Raw genomic sequence first — 20,983 nt, 5'->3', positions numbered from 1 at the left:
AAATCCAGTGTATGTTTTGAACTTATAGCACATCTCAGTTCATATTAGCAGCATTTCAGGTGATCGGTGGCACATGTGGCTCTTGGCTACCATATCAGACAACACAGCTCTATGGTCATTTCTTAAAGTGTGGTGTCCAGACCACCTGCATCTTCTGGTTAAAAGTACAGAATCCTGGACTCTAACCTCAGAGATTCCAATTCAGCAAGTCAGCATTGTATCCGGCACCCCAAGGTGATTTATTGCACCCTGAAGTTTAAGAATCAAATTTAATGTTATCAAATGATGTAGGTACTTGAAATGTTTTTAAATCCATTCTTCTTCTGCCATCTTCTGTTGAAGGAGTTAATGAAAAGTAAAATCCCGAGATGTGCCAGAAGAAAAGCAGAAGGAAGGAAGAAGAGAAGACAAAAAGGGAAATGGGCCCCTTTATTCACAGAACTACGTAGGAGTGTAATATGCGTGCAGTGGTATAATAATGCAGAACTATGGGAAAGAATGACATGACATAGCTGCTCAATAAACAATGAAAAACCTAACAGTCAAACTTTTTACCCTAAGTATTGACCTCTCTCAACCATCAGTACTGTTCTAGGGTGTGATAGCTTAGGAGTGAATATAATTTGAACTTAATGCATGTTTAGAAGGGGTCTAAAATTCAGAACCAGGCAGACCCATCTCCTCTGACCTTAAATATAGTCCTAAAGTCCATTGCTTGAGGAAACTGGATCCCAAAGGTTACAGGTGGAGGAGTTTTGAAGTGTGTCCATATTCCACTGGAGATCAAAGAAGCCCAACTGAAAGAATTGTGGCAAGACTGACTGACATGACAACTGTGGACGGAGCAAAAATTCTTTTTGTAAGGGCTTTCTGAAAGATTATGATTCAAACATTGGGAGACAGAAGGTGATGGATGGTGGAAGGAATCAGAACATGTGAAATATTTAGCCTATATATCACATAATTTTAAAAAACCCTTACACTTAAAAAAAAAAAAAAAGGAGGGGAGGATGGGAGAGAAGCAGCAGCCATTCTGGCCTAGATAATTAGCAAGCAGAACCACCCGACGCTCGGGAGCTGGGACAGGATTGTGTCCTTGGGTAACAGGTGGTATTCCTGTTCCACAGCGTGGTGATCCCACTCAGGCAAGGCAGTGGGAGGTGAGCGGGGAAGAGAAACGCTTTACTCCTATAACAGCTCTCAGGGACAGGTGAGACTGACCTTGGGCTCCGAGATGATGAGGAATTGGGAGACCATGGGGCAGTCAGAGAAGACAGAACTTTGAGCTGTGGTCTGTTGGCTAAGTCCAGGCCACAGAGTAGGGCCAGAAGGGAGGCTGGCTTGGGGAATTTCCATGGTCAGAGACCAGGTTACAGTGCATTCACATTCAAAGTAGTCAAGGAAACAGGTTCGCTGGGAGGCTGAATTGCAAAATGGCAGAGGGTGGTGTTTGCCGGTAGAATACGGTAGTCACGGCAGTCGTGGGCTAGAGGAACGCCCCTGCCCCGGCACCAGCACAGCCCTGGAGAGAGCAGATTTTGCTTATCTTTTATTTTGTGTGTGTGGTGGCGGGGCGAAGGGTGGGAGGAGGCAGGTAATTAGGTCTATTTATTTATTTACTTTAAGAGGAAGTGCTAGGGATTGAACCCAGGACCTCATGCATGCTGAGCTATACCCTCCTCCCTTAGGTTTTGCTTATCTCCTCCCAGACTTTGTGGTTAGTGATGTCAGGTCAGTAGCTTAAAATCAGCCACAGTGGGAGTAGGTACACCATGGAAATGCAGTATATCCGCAAATGCTATAAATCCGAACCTTTTTTTCCCCTCTTTTCTTTTCCTTCCTTTTTTCTCTTCTTTTTTCTTTCTTCCTCCATCCCTCCCTCTCTTTCTTTCCTTTTTTTCTTTCTTTGTAGGATCAACTGCAAACACAACACTGGGAAAGGTCCTACACACCAGAAGAGAAACTCCCAATAGATAAGGAAAACAAGCAAACTCAAGTCATCTATCCTTTGTACACAGAAAGGAAAGTAAACTTTTAAAAAATAAAGACATTATAGTAATCATTTTAAAAACTAAGAAAGAACTTTGCTTCCCTAGGAATGCAGGTAAATAAGATGAGGGCAACCTTAACCTTTGGGGTGAAAGTGAGAAAAAAAATAGCCAGGAAAAAGAATGTGATCTCAAGTATCAGGGCTAGAAGAGACACCAGTGTGTGTGTGTGTGTGTGTGTGTGTGTGTGTGTGTGTGTGTGTGTGTGTGTGTGTGTGTGTGTGTGTGTGTGTGTGTGTGTGTGTGTGTGTGTGTGTGTGTGTGTGTGTGTGTGTGTGTGTGTGTGTGTGTGTGTGTGTGTGTGTGTGTGTGTGTGTGTGTGAGAGAGAGAGAGAGAGAGAGAGAGAGAGAGAGAGAGAGAGAAAGGGACTGAGAGAAAGAGGGACTGAAAGAGAGAGAGAGTCTTGCCCAGGGCCACCTGTCAAGTTAAGCAGCACATTCAAACTTGTGGCTCTAAAAGGTTACCTCCCAAATGTAGTGGATTTGAATCATTTACCTCTCCCCTCCCTCTGTTCGCTTCTACCTTCGAGATTCCCTAGATTTGAAATGGCTATCCCAGCATCAGGATCGGTTCTGGGAAAGGTAACGGATGCCAAAAGTCTTGGGTCTCTGAAAGAGAAAGCCTCCCTCAGACCTTCATCCATAGCGGTGGAAAGTTACAGAGCAAATGAACCCAGCAAGGGAATCTTCAGAGTTTTACCTGCTGTGTTTCTGAGGATTTTCATTCAGCTTTGTTCTGAAAGCTGATATTCAGCGAGTAAGCCCCAGCCATCAAAATTCCCATCTCCTTTTCCTACCATGAGACTCCAGCTATGCCTGGGGACATATTAGATATGTAGCTCAAATCATCCTGGATTAAATGAAAGGAAGAAGGCTCTCTGCTTGGGGCACACAGATCAAATCCCCATGGGACATAGCTGTTTTTGTAGCCATAAGAAAAATATAGTCACCAGCAATCTTTACTATGGCAGATACAATTTACAAAGTGCTTTGCACATAATGTATGAAATAACCAATTTAATATTACTAAGGTCAGTATTACTATGTTCTTCCCTTTGCACAAGAGGACGTTTGCTCAGAGAGGTTAAGTAACTGGCTTTGAACCCAAGGACTTGGATGGCCTGCATCATGCTCCCCCAGGGAACACCTCCCCCAGGCCTGCTACCCTGTGCCCATTCACAGGAAGCCTTACCTGTAATTCTCCCCAGCTGGCCATTGTACATCTTTCCAACAAACCCAGCTATGTGGGCACCTAGACTTACTCCAATCATGTAAATGTCATCAAGAGAAGCTTCTCCTGCCTGGAATTTCAAGAGGTCCGTCAGTATAAATTGTGACAGCCTGGGGAGTTGACAACATTTAGAGAAATTTCCTTAACTGTTGACTTTGGGGAAACATTTCTAAGCACCTTATATCCATTATCTTATGGAAATGTCACAACAGCTCCACAAATTAAGTGGTGTTCTTTTGATTATGCAGAGGAGGAAACTGAACCCAGGGTTGAAGTCATCTGCCAAGGTCAGGCAGTTGGGGAGGGGACAAGGCAGGATTCAAACCAGTCAGTCCAGCTCCAAACCTGTGCATTAACCTTTATGCCATAGTGTCTCCATTCACTCTTCTGCTAGAATCCAAGCCAAGAAGACATCTTTAAGACCTTCCCAATTGAGGAGAAGGGCAACAAAACATTTTGATGAACTCCTTCATCTTCATGCTGGCTCAATTAATGAGGAAAGGAAAGAAGGAAAAGGGGCGGAGCTGATTGCTAAGAAAGCTGGTCATGAGTAATTTTATTTATTAATTTTTAAATTTAAGTTTAAATTTTTAAGTTTTTACCTAACGTTCTTTCTTTCTTGCTTTCTTGCTTTCTTGCTTTCTCTCTCTCTCTCCTTTCTTTCTCTCTCTCTCCTTTCTTTCTTTCTTTCTTTCTTTCTTTCTTTCTTTCTTTCTTTCTTTCTTTATTTATTTATTTATTTATTTATTTATTTATTTATTTTTAATGAGTCATTTTAATACTCACTTTCCCAAGAGCTGTGGCTTTGATGGGCAGCTCATGTAAAATTTATGTCACCCCTGGCTACCAGATGTAATTCTCTGAAATAGTCCTGATACCAAGTCATTTTTAATTTCATGAAAGGGGAAATTCATGAGATAGATTACTAAATTAACTTTAAGATTTATTTCATCTTTCTAAGTCTCTTCTGAAAAGATAAATCATACCCACACACAAATCTTTCATAAGACCATGTGTATCAGTTTTGGTTTTGGATAATCTGGTCACTAACCTTTTGGCATTTCTAAGAAAAGGAGGAGCTATAGAAGTTGAGGAAACTCTAGGCATTGAAGCCAGGAAACCCCTAGACAGACCCTCTTCTACCCATAAGATATCTTTATGTGAGTTAGAAAAAGATGCCCCTTCTTCAGGACACTCTGCCGTCATTCACTAGAAAATTATAGATATATAAATCTACAATGTCTACAGTGACAATGGTGCTCTTAGATGGGTTCCCTGTGCAGTGCACAACCTGCACAACCATACCTATGGGGCTTAACTCCAGCTCTTCCCTTCACCTTTCCTGAGGCCTTTTCAGATTTGCAAAATAGTCCTCCTATTCACTGTAGATATCTCTTGGCTTCAAATATCCAGATAATGAGCCAGTTTCAACTTGGCCCAGAATTATCTAAAAGAATTCTCCCTTACCAGCATTTGGTCGATAAATTCCTTCAAGACTATTGCTACTTTTCTGGTCTTACTAGAGGCATGGTTGTATATTACAGTCGTTGCTCCTCGATTCCAATCTACGACAACCACGTTCATGTCTTCGACAGAGAGCAAACCCTCTACTAAGTCCCCTATCCAAACTGGAGGGGAACCTGTTGGCCTGAATCCATGGACAATGAAGGTCGTTTTCTTGGTCATGTTCAAGTTCCCCAAAGCTGTGGAGTTGATGGCTTGTGCACAGGTAGGGTTTCTTCTTGTGTAGAGCATCAACTTCACATTTAGTCCTGTGCCAACCACTGCACTGTGAAAGCTCAGTTTGGTGAATGAAGGACATTCTTCATCTGTGTCTGAAAATAAAAGTTAGAGGACATTGTGAGGGTTCTTTCCTGAGCTGGGCATTAAGCAAGAGTGATATCCTGGTCATACAACTCAATTAAAAAACAAACAAACAAACCCCAATCCAAAAATGGGCAGAAGACCTAAACAGACATTTCTCCATTGAAGATATACAGACGGCCAATAGGCATCTGAAAAGATGCCCAATATCGCTAGTTATCAGAGAACTGCAAATCAAAACTGCAATGAGGTATCACTTCATACCAGTCAGAATGGCCATCATCAAACAGTCCACAAACAATAAATGCTGGAGAGGGTGTGGAGAAAAGGGGAACCCTCCTACAGTGTTAGTAGGAATTAGTTAGTGGTGCAGCCACTATGAAAAACAGTATGGAGACTCCTTATAAAACTAAAAATAGAGTTATCATATGATCCAGCAGTACCACTCCTGGGCATATTTCCAGAGAAAACTCCAATTTGAAAAGATACATGCACCCCAGTGTTCATAGCAGCACTATTTACAATAGCCAAGACAGGGAAGCAAACTAAATGTCCACCAACAGATGACTGGATAGAGAAATGTGGCATATGTATACAATGGAATACTACTCAGCTATGAAAAAGAATAAAATCATGCCATTTGTAGTAACATGGATGGACCTAGAGATTATCATACTAGGTGAAGTAAGGCAGACAGAAAAAGACAAATACCATATGATACCACTTATATGTGGAATCTAAAAAAAAATGACACAAATGAACTTATTTACAAAATAGGAACAGACTCACAGACATAGAAAACAAATTTATGGCTACCAAAGGGAGAAGTGGGAGGAGGGATAAATTGGGAGTTTGAGATTTGCAGACACTATTATATATAAAATAGATAAACAAGGTCCTACTGTATCATACAAGGATATTAAACAGTTTATAATAACCTATAATGAAAAGAATATGAAAAAGAATATAGATACATGTATGACTGAATCACCATACTGTACGCTAGAAACTAACACAACATTGTAAATCAACTACAATTTTAAAGGGCTGGGGGGAGCGGGAGGAGAAGCAAATGGGCAAAGAGAAAAAAAAAAAAAAGAGTACTGTCCTACACCAATTGGAGTTCTTTCTATGTGCCTTATAGCACCTAGCAAGAGGCTGGATCTAGTTGAATGAAGTTGCAAAGTCACACCTGATTCAGAGTTCATAAGTAGCGACATCTTTTTCACCAAGAAAACCATTTTTTCCAAATCCTACCCTCTTTCAAGTTCTAAACTAAAAGTCACCTCAGTGAAGCCTTCTCCAACTCTCATAGCCACAAATACTGTCTATTCTTCAACCCAGAACTCCCCAAACTGCACTTAATTGACAGTACAATGAAAATACTTTCAGGGATGTATTATGGGTATTTAGGTACATGTGTGTCTATCCCGCTAGACCACAGTCTCCTTGAAATGATGTCTTATAATTTTGTGTATCCCTCACAGTGCCCAGCATATGGTAGAGGACTCAATAATAAATCTACATGGTTCAAGCACTTCTTTCTTTGTCTGCAGAGCCCACCTGGGGTGGTGGTGGAAAGAATGATGTGAATTGCTCCATGCCTTTCAGAACATCTGAAACTGTTAACCATGGTAGCCTTTCTTGGACCCTCTCCTTCTTTGCTCAAGCATCACCTTTAAGCATTCATCCTTCTGAATAAGTTCTAAGAATGGCCTTAGAAGAAAGGTTGGGGATGTGAGAGGAACAACTTAAGATGAGCCTGTGCATCTTGTTATGGCAGAAATTAAGAGAGAGTGTTTCAAAACATGTCCCAAGGACATAGGAGCCAGCTTGATGTGGCTTCTACTGACAGATCTGGAATAATTTGAGGACAAAATAGTTAAGGACAGTAATGAATTATAGGCCTTTGAAAAACATTGGGAATCCATGATTCCATAACAAATAAATATATAAATAAACAAAGAAACAATACATACATGGAGAAGAGAGGAGGACTCTTTCTTACAATATAATGCTGAATGCAAACTGATAAATGAAGAGTGAATACTGGAGTTGAAACATCATTTTGCAATCATCATAATAAGGATTGTTTAGGCAAGAATTGTCAGTGGATGCTAAATCGAGGTTGGAATGGGGATGTGGATCTTGAGGAGAAACATAATATTTGTATGGTTTTAAAGTGTCTCCCACAGATTGCTTATTAGTGATTAGGGGAGAAAATAGTAACTATAAGATGGAGAAATTGAACAACACCTTGACTAGGTTATCAAACTTGACATCACCAATGAGGAGCAGATGGACATCACATGCCTGTAGCTGTAACACTGAGGACACAGCATCCCCTGTGTAGTGTTCCGGGGGGAACGCATAGCCAGACTCTAACCAGGGGGGAAATCAGACAAAAATAAAATGAGGAGTATTCTTTTTTTTTTTTTTTTTAAAGAACCTGTGTTCTTAAAAGAAAGGTCAATGTCATAAATGACAAAGAAGGGCCATATAAATGTTCTAGATTAAAGGAGATTAAGGAGACAGCATAAATATAGGCAATCTCTGGTCTCAGATTGGATTCTATAATGGGAAAAAAATGCTATAAAATAAATTATTGGCTCAATTGACAAAATTGGCATATGGACACTAAATTAAATGAAAAGTATAGTATCAGTGTTAAATTAACTGAGGTTGATAACTGTACCATGGTTATATAAGAGAAAATCCTGATTCTCAGGAAATACAACTGAAGTATTTATAAGTAAATGCCAAATTTATTCTCAAATGGTTCAGAAAAAAATATGGGATGGATAAATAGATAGGAAATGATAAAGCATATGTAACAAAATGTTAATAGATAAATCTGTAAAGGGTTATTGGTGTTCTGTGTCTGTTTTTTCAAATTCCTGCAGCTTTCCTGCAAGTTTAAAATTCTTTCCAAATAGAAAGCTTAAATAAAAGGAAGAAGAAAGGGCACAGGGCCATATCAGTGATTTACAAAACAGGAGGGAGGTGGAGGGTTTTGATATCAGAAAACAAAAGTAGATAGGCAGGCTGAGGCTTCTGCTAGACAGGGAAGAGGGAGCTGGAAATAAACTGAAGGTCAAGTTACAAGATGAAAGAGAAAGTAGGGAAGAAGGAGGGCTTTGGAGCCCTTGGGTACTAAGACAGAGTGTTAATTTTTGCAACATTATCTAAGGCCTTGATGAAGAACCATCATCGAATACAAGTTAAAAGTAAACCTTCGATTGACATTGGTATCCAGACACAATAATATAATGATTGGGAAAACTATTTTTTTTAATTATAATAATTATTTAAAACTGTGGTGTGACTCACTCTCCCACCTCCTGCTAGAGAGAGAAGAGCCAGGTAGGAGGTGAACTGGAGGAACAGACAAGCCCCAGCTCCAAGCTGGAGATGGTCCTTCAGGGTTTTCAGGAGAGGGGCAAGACCTTACAGATGATCATTCTTCAGCAGAGGGAACAGAAGGGGAAGACAGTTGACCTGCAACTGGCCAAAAGGACACAAATGTGCCCTGGGAAACACTGTCCTGACTTCTTCCACTAAGAAAGCAGGACCCATTTATTTGCCCTGGGCCCCTATTCTCAATGACTCTGCACTTGCACACCCAGGAATTGCTCCTCCCTTATTCTGAGCTGCAGAGTGGCCTTAAGCCTGGGGTCTCTATCCTTCCTTAATAACCGGGACCCTTTCATGTATGCTTTTATTCGAAACTTCTTGCAGAGGCTCTGGTACTCAGGAGTGAGTGAACTTCCAAAACAGAATGAGCCAAAGAAGCCCAAAGAAGTTAAAAATTAAGGAGGCTTTGAAATCCCTCACTCTAGAAAAGACGTGGTTAAAAATTGAGCCCCAAACTCACACATTCCTCCTTTTACTCTATACTGTCTGGTAGCTTGTGCAGTAAGGCATGCTCACAATGTAAAATTGTCTTTTTCTTTTTCCCCCAGCTTTTTTGAGATATAATTGACAAATAACCTTGTGTGAGTTTAAGGTGTACAACATGATGATTTCTTAATACATGTATGTAGTAAGAAATGATTATCCCAATAAGGTTACTTAACACATCCATCGCCTCACATTGTTACCTCTTGTGTGTGTGTGTGTGTCCATGTGTGTGAGATGAGAACATTTAAGATCTACTCTCTTAGCAAATTTCAAATATCCAGTACCATATTGTTAACTATAGTCACCATGCTGTGCACTAGACGCCCAGAACTTACTCATCTATGTAAACATTTTCTCCATCTGTTGGCCCCTTTTATTTTTCTCTTCCTGTGGATCACTTGCTCTCTCAGAACATGGACTGAAACCGATCTGGTGCTTGTAGAGCAAGTCCCAGAGTAAATAATTGACTGTTTAATTAGTCATTTTATTGAGCAGGCGGAGTCACGGGGTAGGGCTGAGCCTCTGGGTCTTAGCCATCAGTAAAGCTGGGTTTTGTTCCTGGTTATGACTGACTCACCAGGTGGCCTGGAGAAATTGTGTCATCTTTCACTTGCCACCTACCTGCCCAAGAGAGGAATGTGGCAGAGATTAATTGTGAATGAGGCCCTTTCCAAAGAAGGGGACTGTTTAATTAATGTTTGTTCATTTTGAGCCAAATGAGGAATATTAGGTCAATGTGCCACACATATCTGAGTCCTTGGAAGACTCAGGGAGGTGTCCTGAAGCGTGGAGTCAGAGTTATTTTTCAGCAGAAACTGCCAACTTTAACATCTATGGAATGGTTCAACCAAGCTTTTTGACTTGCTGCGTTTTTACCAGGAGCCCTCAAAATTAACAGTTACTGAAAAGCAAGAAGGACAGAACAAATGGATTTTTATTTTTCATTTGATGAAACCACCCTGACTTCAAGTATTTTTAAATGTCTTAGTTATTTTTATAATGGCATTATGCTCTGGAAAAGGCCATTGCTTTTGCTGTGTGGATTGTCCCTGTCTCTTTTCTTTGGGTTTTTTTGTTTTTGGTTTTTTTGTCCCATTTATGTATCTTTCTCATACTGGGAAGTTTACAGCCTGCTTTAGTTTTCCTGGTGTTGACTTTTATTTTATTTTATTTTATTTTTTATTTATTGTGGGGTAGGGGGAAGTAATTAGGTTTATTTATTAAAATGGAGGTACTGGGGATCGAACCCAGGACCTTGTGCGTATTAAGCACACACTCTACCACTGAACTGTACCCTCCCCTACTCCCTTATAACTTTAGTTGAAATACTTAGATAAGTGTAGGCTGTAGGTCAGAAGGAGACTACATGCAGAACTGCTCCGGACTTAGGTATATTTATTCAGATTTAATTTTCCTCCAATGTGAACTCCTGGTAAGGAGTTTTGGGCATCTGGAAACTGTATTTCAGACTACTGTGTATGTTTAACTTCTGCCTGCTACTGACCTTTGTCAGAACAGCTGTCTTTCCCTACTCTGCTCCCATTCTTGCTTTGATAACTCAAGACGATGTCTAATGACCCTCCATTATAAATGATGAGGGTGTTAGCACACTCAGTACTTCTCCCTACTGACCCAGTGTCTACCTCCTGATTTTTATTCATTATAAAATTACTTTTAGTTCATCTGGTGATTCCTTTTTCAGTTTAAAAATAAGTATTTAAGCTTTTATGTACTGGTGCATCAGTCACAGAGTTTCTGTTCTATTTACTGTATCTGTTCCAGCTCCTCATTCCCAACCAAGAAAAATGAGAAAGTTACAGCACTTACAGTGCCCCTTATACCCTCCTTGACCCCTCCTGCAGAACACACACATACGTACACTCACACAAACACACACACAGATGTGTCTTCATTGTCAAAATACAGTCAATCCTCATTATTTGTAGATTTTGTATTTGTGAAATCACCTACCCGTTAAAATTTATTTGTAACCCCCCAAATCAAGCATTTGTCACCTCCAGCTCTGCAGCCTGGTAGTTTGGCTATGCCTTATCCAGGGGCATCCACTTCACTCCATAGGATGGAGGGCCCCGTTTCTCCTTTTCCCTTCAGTGATTTCTCTCCTGCCTCCTCCTCCTCCCTGGTGGCAGATAGACCCTCCCACTTGGGGAGAGGTCAGCAGGAGACCTCTAGTTTACATTAGGAGAAAATGATTTGGCCTCCGCTTTCTCAAATCCAACTATGCCAACAATAAAGCCGATACTTTGAGCCCTGTGTCAATTTCTCAATTGGCTGAAACTCAAGAGGGAAGAGTAGTGTGATTGCCACTCAGACTACAGCAGCAGACTGGAAACCCCTTGAGGGCAGAAACTGTTTCTTATTTTTAGTAAATTAAAAAATTGCATAGTATTTAACACATGTAAAAGAAGAATGCAAAATGTCTATAAAAGATAAAACACAGTAATAAACACTCTAAGTACCAAAAAAACTAAATGTGTTTGAACCCTTCACATCAACACGTGAGGGGCTTCTGCAGTCATTCACACACACATAGTCACATGCAGAGCGGCAAAAAACAACTGAGTTGCCCCACACGCCACTCACAGCTGAGGTTAAACAGAGCAACGCTCCGCCTTCTGGTTTCAGTTCTCATAACAAATGTCCTTTTCCCGGCCTATTCACTGCCATGTTTTTTGCTTCTTGTGCCTTTTCTTGGTGATTTCACTCTTTAAAATCCCCCAAACATAGTCCTGGAGTGCTGGCTGGTGTTTCTAAACTCAAGAAGGCTGTGATGTACCTTACAGAGAAAATGCAAGTATTAGATAAATTTTGTTTAAGTATGAGTTATAGTGCTGACCATGAGTTCGATGTTAATGAATCAACAATATATATTAGCTAAGGTGTCTTTAAACAGAAACACACACAAAATAAGATTACATATTGACTGGTCAACAAAAATGTAACCAGAGCCCACCAGAATCTAGCCCTGTATTTCCCCAGGAGCAGTGGTTCATGAGCTGCTACTTCAGTGTTTGTAGTGACTTAATGGAACATGAAGTACCACAGATAATAAGGGTGAAGTGTGTATAAAATTACCTTCTGGAGCCGTATTTCCCTGGTTATATAGTTTTAGTTCTATCACGTACGAGGTCACTGCTCGCAGTGAGTCCTTTTCTAGGCTTCTCCATTCCCCCTGTGATGACTGGATCTTGCTTCCTTTTTAAGAAGGGTGGGGAAGCTATAGCTCAAATGGTAGAGCACATGCTGAGCATGTGCAAGACCCTGGGTTCAATCCCCCATACCTCCATTAAAATGATTAAATCAATAGACGGCATTATCTCCAGGCCCTTTCCCCCAAAACAACAACAACAACAAAAAAGGGTAGTGGATAATATAGTTCCTAAGTGCATTCATATCTGTAAATGAATTCCTTGGGTATTCTTTCCCCCAGATTTATAGGCATAATCTACTTCCTTCCGATATTGAATTCCACTCCTGAGAACTTTTCCCCTTAAATGTTACTTGCTTTTTTGCTACCACAAACCTGAAGCATTCTTTCCTTATTCTGAAATAACTTCCCCACTAGCATAGAAGCTCCAAGATAACTGATCTATTTGTTCATCCATTCTTGTATTCCCAGTGCCAAGAAAAGGGCCTGGCTCAGAGTTGGCTTCAGTAAATGTTTCCAGAATAAATGAATATCAACCTGTTAACACATTATTCAGCCATTCAGAATGATCCATATAAATACTATAAAGAGTGTATAATGGAATGTTTATAAAATAAATGAAGTGTGAAATGGTACATGCATTCTTACTGAAACTATGGAAAAATATGCCTGCAGGTGACAAGGCCTGGAAAACAATATGCAGACAGAAATGGGTCACACTTCCATTTCCAGTGTTCTTTGTTTAAAATTGCCTTAGGTTATTAACCCTTTCCCCCTCAGAATTAATAACATCTTAAAAAGAAAACATTTACATTTATCTTATTTTGGACCATATGACAAATTAGTTTAAGCTCCTTGAGGGCAGGCATTGTGTTATTATTTTTAGTTTAGCATTGTGTCCCTTGCACCAAGCGCAGAAACTTTTCTTATCATTGGGCCCAAAATTCTCAGGCAATTCGGAGAACATGCAAGGACTGGATATATATGGGGGGGTTTTGTTTTGTTTTGTTGTTTTATTTTGTATTTTTATTGAAGTATGGTCAGTTTACAATGTTGTGTCACTTTCTGACAATACTTCAGTCATACAGGAACATATGTATATTTGTTTTCATATTCTTTTTCACCATAAAGACTGGATATATGTGAAGAGCAAATGTGTTAAGTTGCTTCACCCTCATAAATATAGTTCTTTAAACTTTTTTTATTTTTCAGCGGGAGGTAATTAGGTTTATTTATTTATTTGGTTTTTTCAATGGAGGTACCAGGGATTGAACCCATGACCTCCATGCGCTCTACCGCTTGAGCTATACCCTCCCCCTCTAGTTCTTTAAACTTTATGTTGTACTTTAGAAACACTTTATATTATTTCTAAAATGATTAACTACTTACTATATATGCCTTCAGAAAGCAAACCTCTTGTTCATCGTTTCATTGTTTTGTTATAAAGTCAAGTTTGCTCAGAGGTAGTATTAACAGAACTCAACTGAGAAACACAGAACATGTTAAACTGGTTTTTAAAGCTTACCCTCTTTTGTTAGAGTTTATTTGAAACAGGAGAAACTCTGCCTTTCCTCTTTAGACTAGTTTGAAATTCAGTCACTCTGAAATGCCATTACCTGTTTACAATTGGAAAATTACAATTGGATGGATGATGTCTCCTGTCCAGTGAGGAATTCAGACTCCCACATAGAGCAGGCCTGATTATCATTCACTGCCTTCCCTCTGTTAAATTAAAAGAAACATATCCAAGTAGGATGTCAGGGAAGTCAGACTATAACATCTTCAGAGATAACATATTTGTGCTGGAGATATTTTGTTATGATCCAATTCATGACTGCCCAAAGGCCTAACCTGGCCACACCCATTAGAATATTGTCTATAGGTGTTTTCCTGCTATAAAGCAAAGTTGAGCGGTTTAACAGTGACCCTTGGCCCACAAAGCTGAAAATATTTACCATCTGGCTCTCTACAGAAAAAGCTTGCCAGCCTTGGTCTAATGTCTTAAAAACACAACACGATTTTGGAAAGAGCATGGGTTTTGAAGACAGACCTATGTTTGAGGTCCAGCTCCATTGCCCACTAGCTATGTGACCTCTGGTAATTAATTACCTAACTTCTCTGGGCCTCAGTTTTGCATGTGTAGTATGATCATAATAATGCAAATCTGTCAAGCAGTGCTTTGCAGAACCATATTGAGCCCAAGGCAAGAGAAAAAAACACACTATATATATATATATATATATATATATATATATATATATATATCAAATACATATGTATAAATTTATCAAAATATCCTCCCATATTTTCAGCCAAGTGAAACATAGCCTTTCATTATTTAGTCTGTTCATACACCATTGTCAACTTTCATAAACCAGCTAGCAAGGAAGTGAGTTGGCATGGGCCCGGGAATGCCGGCAGATTGGAAATGATTTTTCCTATTGTACAATAGCACATAGTTGTAAGACAAGCAATCATCTATCTTATTAAAATTTTTGATGTTTTATTCATTATAGATTTACCTTGATTTTGGTCTTTAAAAATATTACATCAAAATATCATTTATGCATTATAATATGCATTATTAATATATGCATACTACTGTTGGCATTAAATATTAAATGATAGTAAATATTATTTAGATATTAATATCATTTAAATGTTGCATTAAAATATCATAAAAATTTAAAAATTTTAAATTGCTTTAAAAGTCATAAATAAATATAATTTATCTTGGTTACTCTTTGGATGTTCCTTCCACCTTTAAACTGCACCTGGTGGGTGCCTCAGTTGCCTCATCCTAATCCCAGCCCTGCTGTCAAGACTGTTGTGAGAATGAGAGATAATGTCTGTGGAGTAAATAAAGCATTACATGGTACATACTGGATGCCAAAATTTGTAATTGTTGATGGTAAGTTGGGTTAATAGTATTGCTCTTATAAGGTTTTTATGAAGACTAAATAACTTAATGTGGGATTTGATATAAACAGTTGTTAAATAATTTAAATAAATTCCTTCCTTGAAATGTTACGGAAATGACAGGCCAAGAAACAAGCACCACTCGGAGGGTTGGAGTACTCAGATTTATTGTGCCGGTGGGCTCAGAGGGGCTTCTGCTCCGAAGCTCTGAGCACCTCCAAGACGTGTGCATGAGGTTTTATAGGATTAATTACAAGCTTGGGGTATTCGGCCAATAGGCATGGAATAGCTTTAGCAGCATCATTATCACAAAAGTAGAAGCAGGGAGGCAGCAAACCAACATTTCAAGGCCAGATATGTCTCTGAAAATCTAGCTGGCTAGCAAAAAAAACATGAGCAGGGAATCAGCAAACCGACACTTATTAGATTTATGAGTTAGCCCAGCAGAACTCAGATCAGTAATCCGACACTTGTTACACTTAGAGTTGCCAGTAGGCCCAGCCAGGCTTTTCCTTCACACCATCAGTTTAGTTTTCTTAATCCAAACAAGGATTTTGGAAAAGGGAAGCTTTATTAGCCAGTGCACAGGTGACAGTGCTTCTCACCGACCAGAGAACTGGGTTTGTTTCTGGCTCTGTCATTAACAAGGTAAAACAAATAACCTATTTGGGCCATCATTTTTCTCATATGAAAATGAGAGTTTGGTTCCTCATTCCTTAGCCACTTCACTAACCCTCACATTCCTTTTGGACACAAAATTCTAAGATCTGCAAACTACTAATTTGAAAGGACAAGAGATATCTACTTAGGAGAACAAATTTCCAGGGCTTTCTAACTAACCAAAGGCAACCCTAATCTAAAAATATTAATGTATCAAGGCATTAAACTTTCTTTTAATTTTAATTAGAAGACCTGAAAATAATCATACTTTATTCTTGTAATTAGAATGTTGATCAGATAGGTGTCTTGTCACCTTTATATCAAGCAGTATTTTTTAGCTAACTGGATACATTTTAGTTAACAAACATGGTTCCACATGCTATAATAAGGATGCATCTTGAAAACATTACAATAAGTGAAAGACTCCAGTCACAAAAGACCACACATCCTATGACGCTATTCATATGCAATGTCCAGAACAGGGAAGTCAATAGAAACAGGAAGTAGAATAGTGGTTGCTTATGGCTGGGGGATGGGAGGAGATGAAGTGACAGGGTGAGATAGTTAAAGGGTACTGGGTTCCTTTCTGAGGTTATGAAAGTGTTCTGAAGTTGGCTGGTGATAGTTGCATTTTTCTGTGAATATACTAAAACACACTGAATTGTATACTTTAAATGGGTGAATTATATGGTATGTGAGTTGTATCTCAATAAGACTGTTTTTAAATAATGGCTCCAGTAATTTCACACTTTCATGGAAAGAGTGGGAAAAACGACAAAAGTGTTTTGGAAGTGACTGGGCAGAAGTTTTACTTTTTCTGTCAAAATCAAAACAGGACCCCAATTTTCCAACTTGCTTTCTTTCCCCTTGGAACCTGAGGCTGATGGACCTCCATTGTCTACCACTGCAGGTTAACTAAAGCCCCCGCTTTGGTCAGTCTGTGTTGGGGGTAGGGGAGGGATTGTAGTTGTTCCTGTGCAGAATAAATTACTCTTATTCTCAGGCTTAGGGACCACATAAGCTGTTGTTTGCTTTACCTTTACGACAGAAAATTGGGTTGGCTAGACAAAATGCCCTCTTGGTTGGAAGGATGTCTCTCGCTTTTATCCACCAGCTATAGTTCTTTAGGCTACAATCAAGAAAACAGGGAGATATCTGTTTCTGATCACTGACAACCTTTCTCCCTTTCTGATGAAATTTCCAAGGGATCCTTTTACTCCGTATTCGGAAGACACACTGCCCTGAAGCTAAATAAAGCTGCCCATGCTGTCTTGGTGTCATACTTAGTTCTGGCTTTTTAGCTTCTACCTGCTTTTGGAGGAACTGATTTCATCCTCCACACCTCTGATTGGGGGAAAACTTCTACAGAGAGAGGAAACTCCTCATTCACATCCAAAGAGGTGACTGTGAAAAGAGAAAATAGAATTGTAGATGAAGCAATTGTGAGTGTGGTAAAGAGGGGAGAAAATTCTGAGATTCTGTGGGAGTCGATAAGCAAATGTTGAGGGGTGGGTATAGCCGCTCATTGGTGCAGTGCAGTGCTTAACATGCACAAGGTTGTGGGTTAATCCCCAGTACCTCTGTTAAAATAAAAAAATTTTTTTAAAATAAACAAAGGTGAACCTCTCAATATGGCCAAGTCAGGTGATTAAAAATGAAAGTATCAGTTTTTCTCAGACCCGTGGTTGGTGAAATTTCGTCCACTAACCTCCAAACCCCAGTGACAGTGGCGACATTCCGCTTAATTTAACTTTGATGAACCGTATCCAGTCAGGAAGTAAAACAGGCAGGGCCCTGACTCACACTTTTTTTATGTCAAGTTCTGGGTTCCAAGGTGTACCCACCTCCAAATATGACACAAATGTGTATGAATAACTTTGTCAAGGCTGCCTCAAAATATTTACTGAGACTCAGACCTAGATTAAGGGATACATTGTTGAGTATTTTGCAGGCTGGGCAGTGGATGCTGGTCAGTGTCCAGGTCACAGCTCACCACGTGTTAACTGATGAGGCCTGGAGCTTTCCAGAAACCCACACTTGAGCACACTCTTAGGTTTGCTCTGAAGGAACTTCCTAAAGTCCCAGAAATAAAAATTTCTTTAGCTCAGAAACTTTGATTTGAAAAGATTAGAAAATGAGTTAGACTCCTACTTTGAAGACAGAAGTAGAAAGGAAAGGTGACATGTCCCTACAATGAAATTCTATTGATTTTTTTTAAATCGGAAAAAGTAACTCAGTTTATATTTTTTTATGCAGAGGACCGCCCTGAATTTGGCACTAAAAATTCGTCCTGAGCCAGATTGTGTTGAGTTCACAGTTGGCCAGGGCCAAAACTGGTGGAATAGCCTTGTTTCTCTTTCACCCGGGGCAGAGACAGGCAGAAGCATACGGGCAAGATGCCATCTTGGTTGGAAGGACATCCCTGCTTTTAACCACCAGCTTGTATTTCTTTAGGCTATAACCAAGAAAACAAATGGGATGCCAGATTTCCTCACTCTCATCTCTTAATCACGTGCACAAATACGCAAATTTACACCCCACCTTCTTACTCACCTTTGTCCCCTGTGTATTGGAGAAGGAGTTATACACACACAGAGTTATAAATCATCTAGGGAGGATTTCTAGTATCCGAAGAAATAATTCTCTCTCTGTTTTTGGCACTAAGCTAGACTCTCTAGGAAAATATCTACCCCATTTTATACAAGTTGCCATAGGCCAAAATATCGACTGCAGAGTAACTTTAAAAAATACCTATGACTAGCAGCCTTAATTTAGAACAATAATTATCAGCCTGTGTTCCTTGAACCACCTGCAAGCTGAAAAACCTTGAGGGTTTGTTTAAAATGCAGATTACAGGACCTCCCCCTCCAGACCCACTGAGTCTGGACTGCTGGAGAAACGAGTCTCTGCATTTTAAGCAAATTCCCAGAATGATTCTGGTCCACACTAGAGTTTGCTAGCCATTGCTGTGAAGATTATGGCAAACATTCCTATTATGATTTCACAACAGTTAGAACAACAAAATAAAAATCTCCGAAAGTGAATGACGTGTATTCTTGGGCTTTCAGAATCCCATCTTAATCAGTTGCTAATTTGGGGATTGCAAGCCAAGGAAGGGAAAAACAAGAAGTCAATGCAAATACAGTCAATAACTTCTGCATGTTATTCAACACCCTCCCCCATTAAAGTTCTAAATTGGTGGTTTTGCAGATACTGAGAAATCTGGATTTAGCTTATAGCTTTAATTATGCTTTTTCCTTCTGGCTATTTATCGAGTTTATTGTGATGTATCTCTATCTGCTTAGGTTCTATCCTGCAGCAGTGGGTCTTATAGAATGACTTAAAACAAGACTTACTGATGAGACAAAGGCAAGTAAAAAGGCAGGTCACAAAAAAAATTAAGTTCCAACTTTGTAAACTGAGATGTATAATGGGAAACTGGAAGAAAGTACTCAAAATTATCATTAGGTTTTTGTGTTTAGCTCCCACTTGCTTTAAGGTACCTCTTAATTTATTTTATTAAAAAAATTTTAAAGTGATAATAAATACAAACTTTAAAATATTGACTTCTCAATGAAAAATATCATCACTAGTTTAATTTTAACTTAGAATTAAATCAACTCCAAAAGCACAAATTAAGAAAAATGTATTTATAAGCCTGAAATCATAATACAACTATTTTGATTTTTCCATTTCCTTCTAAACTTTATGTACAGGCATACATACATGACTTTAGCATAATTGTAACCTTAGTTTATCTACAAATCCGAGTTCTGCTTTTTTGATGCATTATTTTATAAACATGTTTGCATGTTTCTACATAGCTTAAGAATTATTTTAAAGGCTATGTATTTCTAAAAGTTGATACATTATACCTTACCCATTCCTGTATGTAGGAACATTACTGCTATATCTAGTTTCAACTTATTATAAATAACATAGAATCACTTTGTATATGAGGTTTTGTTTTTGTTTTTTTGTTGTTGTTTTTTTTTTACAAAATATTTCTTTAGAATAAATTCCCAGCAATGGTTTTACTAGTTCAAGGGCATGTACATTTTTATGGGTCCTAATATATTAACATATTTTCCTTAAAAAAAATTGTACCAATCCTCATTACCATAAACTATGTGAAAAAGTACTAAATTCCTAAAAAGGAATTGATTAATTTTTTAAAGCATTTCACTTTACTTTTGTTACCTTGCTGTGTACATTACTGTTTTAATTTTTATTTCTTCATTGTGATTAATAATTTTAAAGTTATCAACATGCCAAGCACCATTCCAAGACGTTTACAATATAAAACCACGCTTTTTATAAGAATAATGTAAATGAACCCTTGATGCATGAAAGCTAAAAAAAAACCTACCCTCTGTTTTAGATATTATAATAAAATTTAAAATTCCCAGAAAATAAATGATCTTATTTCAATGAGGTGGAAAGGCACAGAAAATTTAACTATGGAAGAAAAAACACTGTTCTAAATTTTTCAACATATTTAATTTTTTTTTACATCAGAAGAACCTTCTAGTTCAATGGAATAATTATTTCTTTTACTATTAAGGAAAAATCTTTTTTTTTTTTTTTTCAGAATTAGAAAGTTCATTTTATCCATTTCTTCCCTCCTGAAAAATGACTGTGTGAAACTTAAAAGCCCAACGAAGGAATTTAAAAGGATAATAAAATGACAGTAATACAAATAATATTTTTTAAATAATTAAGAAAGCCATTCAATAAATGACCTACCTGATCTCACCAAGCACATCAAACTGATGAGGAAGGATAATCTCAGCATATGGAAACTGGAGACAGTGTGTGTCACATTCACAAGAAGAATGATTTCCTTCCCGGAGTCTTAGACTTTCCACTCAGCGAGAGCTCAGATAACTAATCCAGAGGTGTGGTGACAACAGGAAGTTCCCAAGGGACTGCAGGCGGGTCCCAACCCTTTCAGGACATGTGACTCCCTTTCAGGACATGTGACTCCTCCTCTTTTCAATAAAAGGTCAGGTACATTTCTGCCTTACACAACTTTATGCATATCTTAATATTATAATATGTCTCTGCAGAATGACGAGTTCAAAATAGCTTCATTCTTTGTGGGCGGTTTATTAGTTGTTTGGCTTGGTGTGTCGAAATCAAGTGTGATTTGAGATATTTTCCCTTCTTGTTCTTGTGAATGAAACAAACCCAGTTAGTATTCTGTTGGCCTGTGTATACAAAACTAGTTTT

The 20,983-nt window shown here is 38.7% G+C and overlaps 1 protein-coding gene and 1 non-coding gene across 6 annotated transcripts in view; both read right to left on the bottom strand.

The window, feature by feature from the left end:
• The window catches only part of LIPH (lipase H), a 45,042-nt gene extending 24,371 nt beyond the window's left edge, over positions 1 to 20,671 (bottom strand). For 2 of the 5 annotated variants that reach the window (XR_006726461.2, XM_010959192.3), the window contains exons 1-3: positions 20,498 to 20,668; positions 4,747 to 5,114; positions 3,241 to 3,349 (exon numbers count right to left, since the gene is read on the bottom strand). Coding sequence is in view for 4 of the 5 variants with exons in the window: in XM_010959192.3 (XP_010957494.1) it covers positions 3,241 to 3,349; positions 4,747 to 5,114; positions 20,498 to 20,546 (526 nt within the window). In the remaining variant the exon portion in view is untranslated. Of the gene's footprint in view, positions 1 to 3,240; positions 3,350 to 4,746; positions 5,115 to 13,788; positions 13,895 to 20,497 lie in introns of all 5 variants that reach the window. The other 3 variants (XM_045519740.2, XM_045519739.2, XM_010959191.3) reach the window with 3 other exon arrangements.
• Positions 10,230 to 10,302, bottom strand: TRNAI-AAU (transfer RNA isoleucine (anticodon AAU)). The gene has a single exon. It is a non-coding gene; the product is annotated as a tRNA-Ile (tRNA).
• Positions 20,672 to 20,983: the final 312 nt, after the last annotated feature.

Source organism: Camelus bactrianus, chromosome 1, assembly GCF_048773025.1.
Source record: "Camelus bactrianus isolate YW-2024 breed Bactrian camel chromosome 1, ASM4877302v1, whole genome shotgun sequence".
Taxonomy (NCBI): domain Eukaryota; kingdom Metazoa; phylum Chordata; class Mammalia; order Artiodactyla; family Camelidae; genus Camelus; species Camelus bactrianus.
The sequence above is the reverse complement of the archived record's forward strand: the minus strand, read 5'-3'. Positions and strand labels throughout refer to the sequence as shown.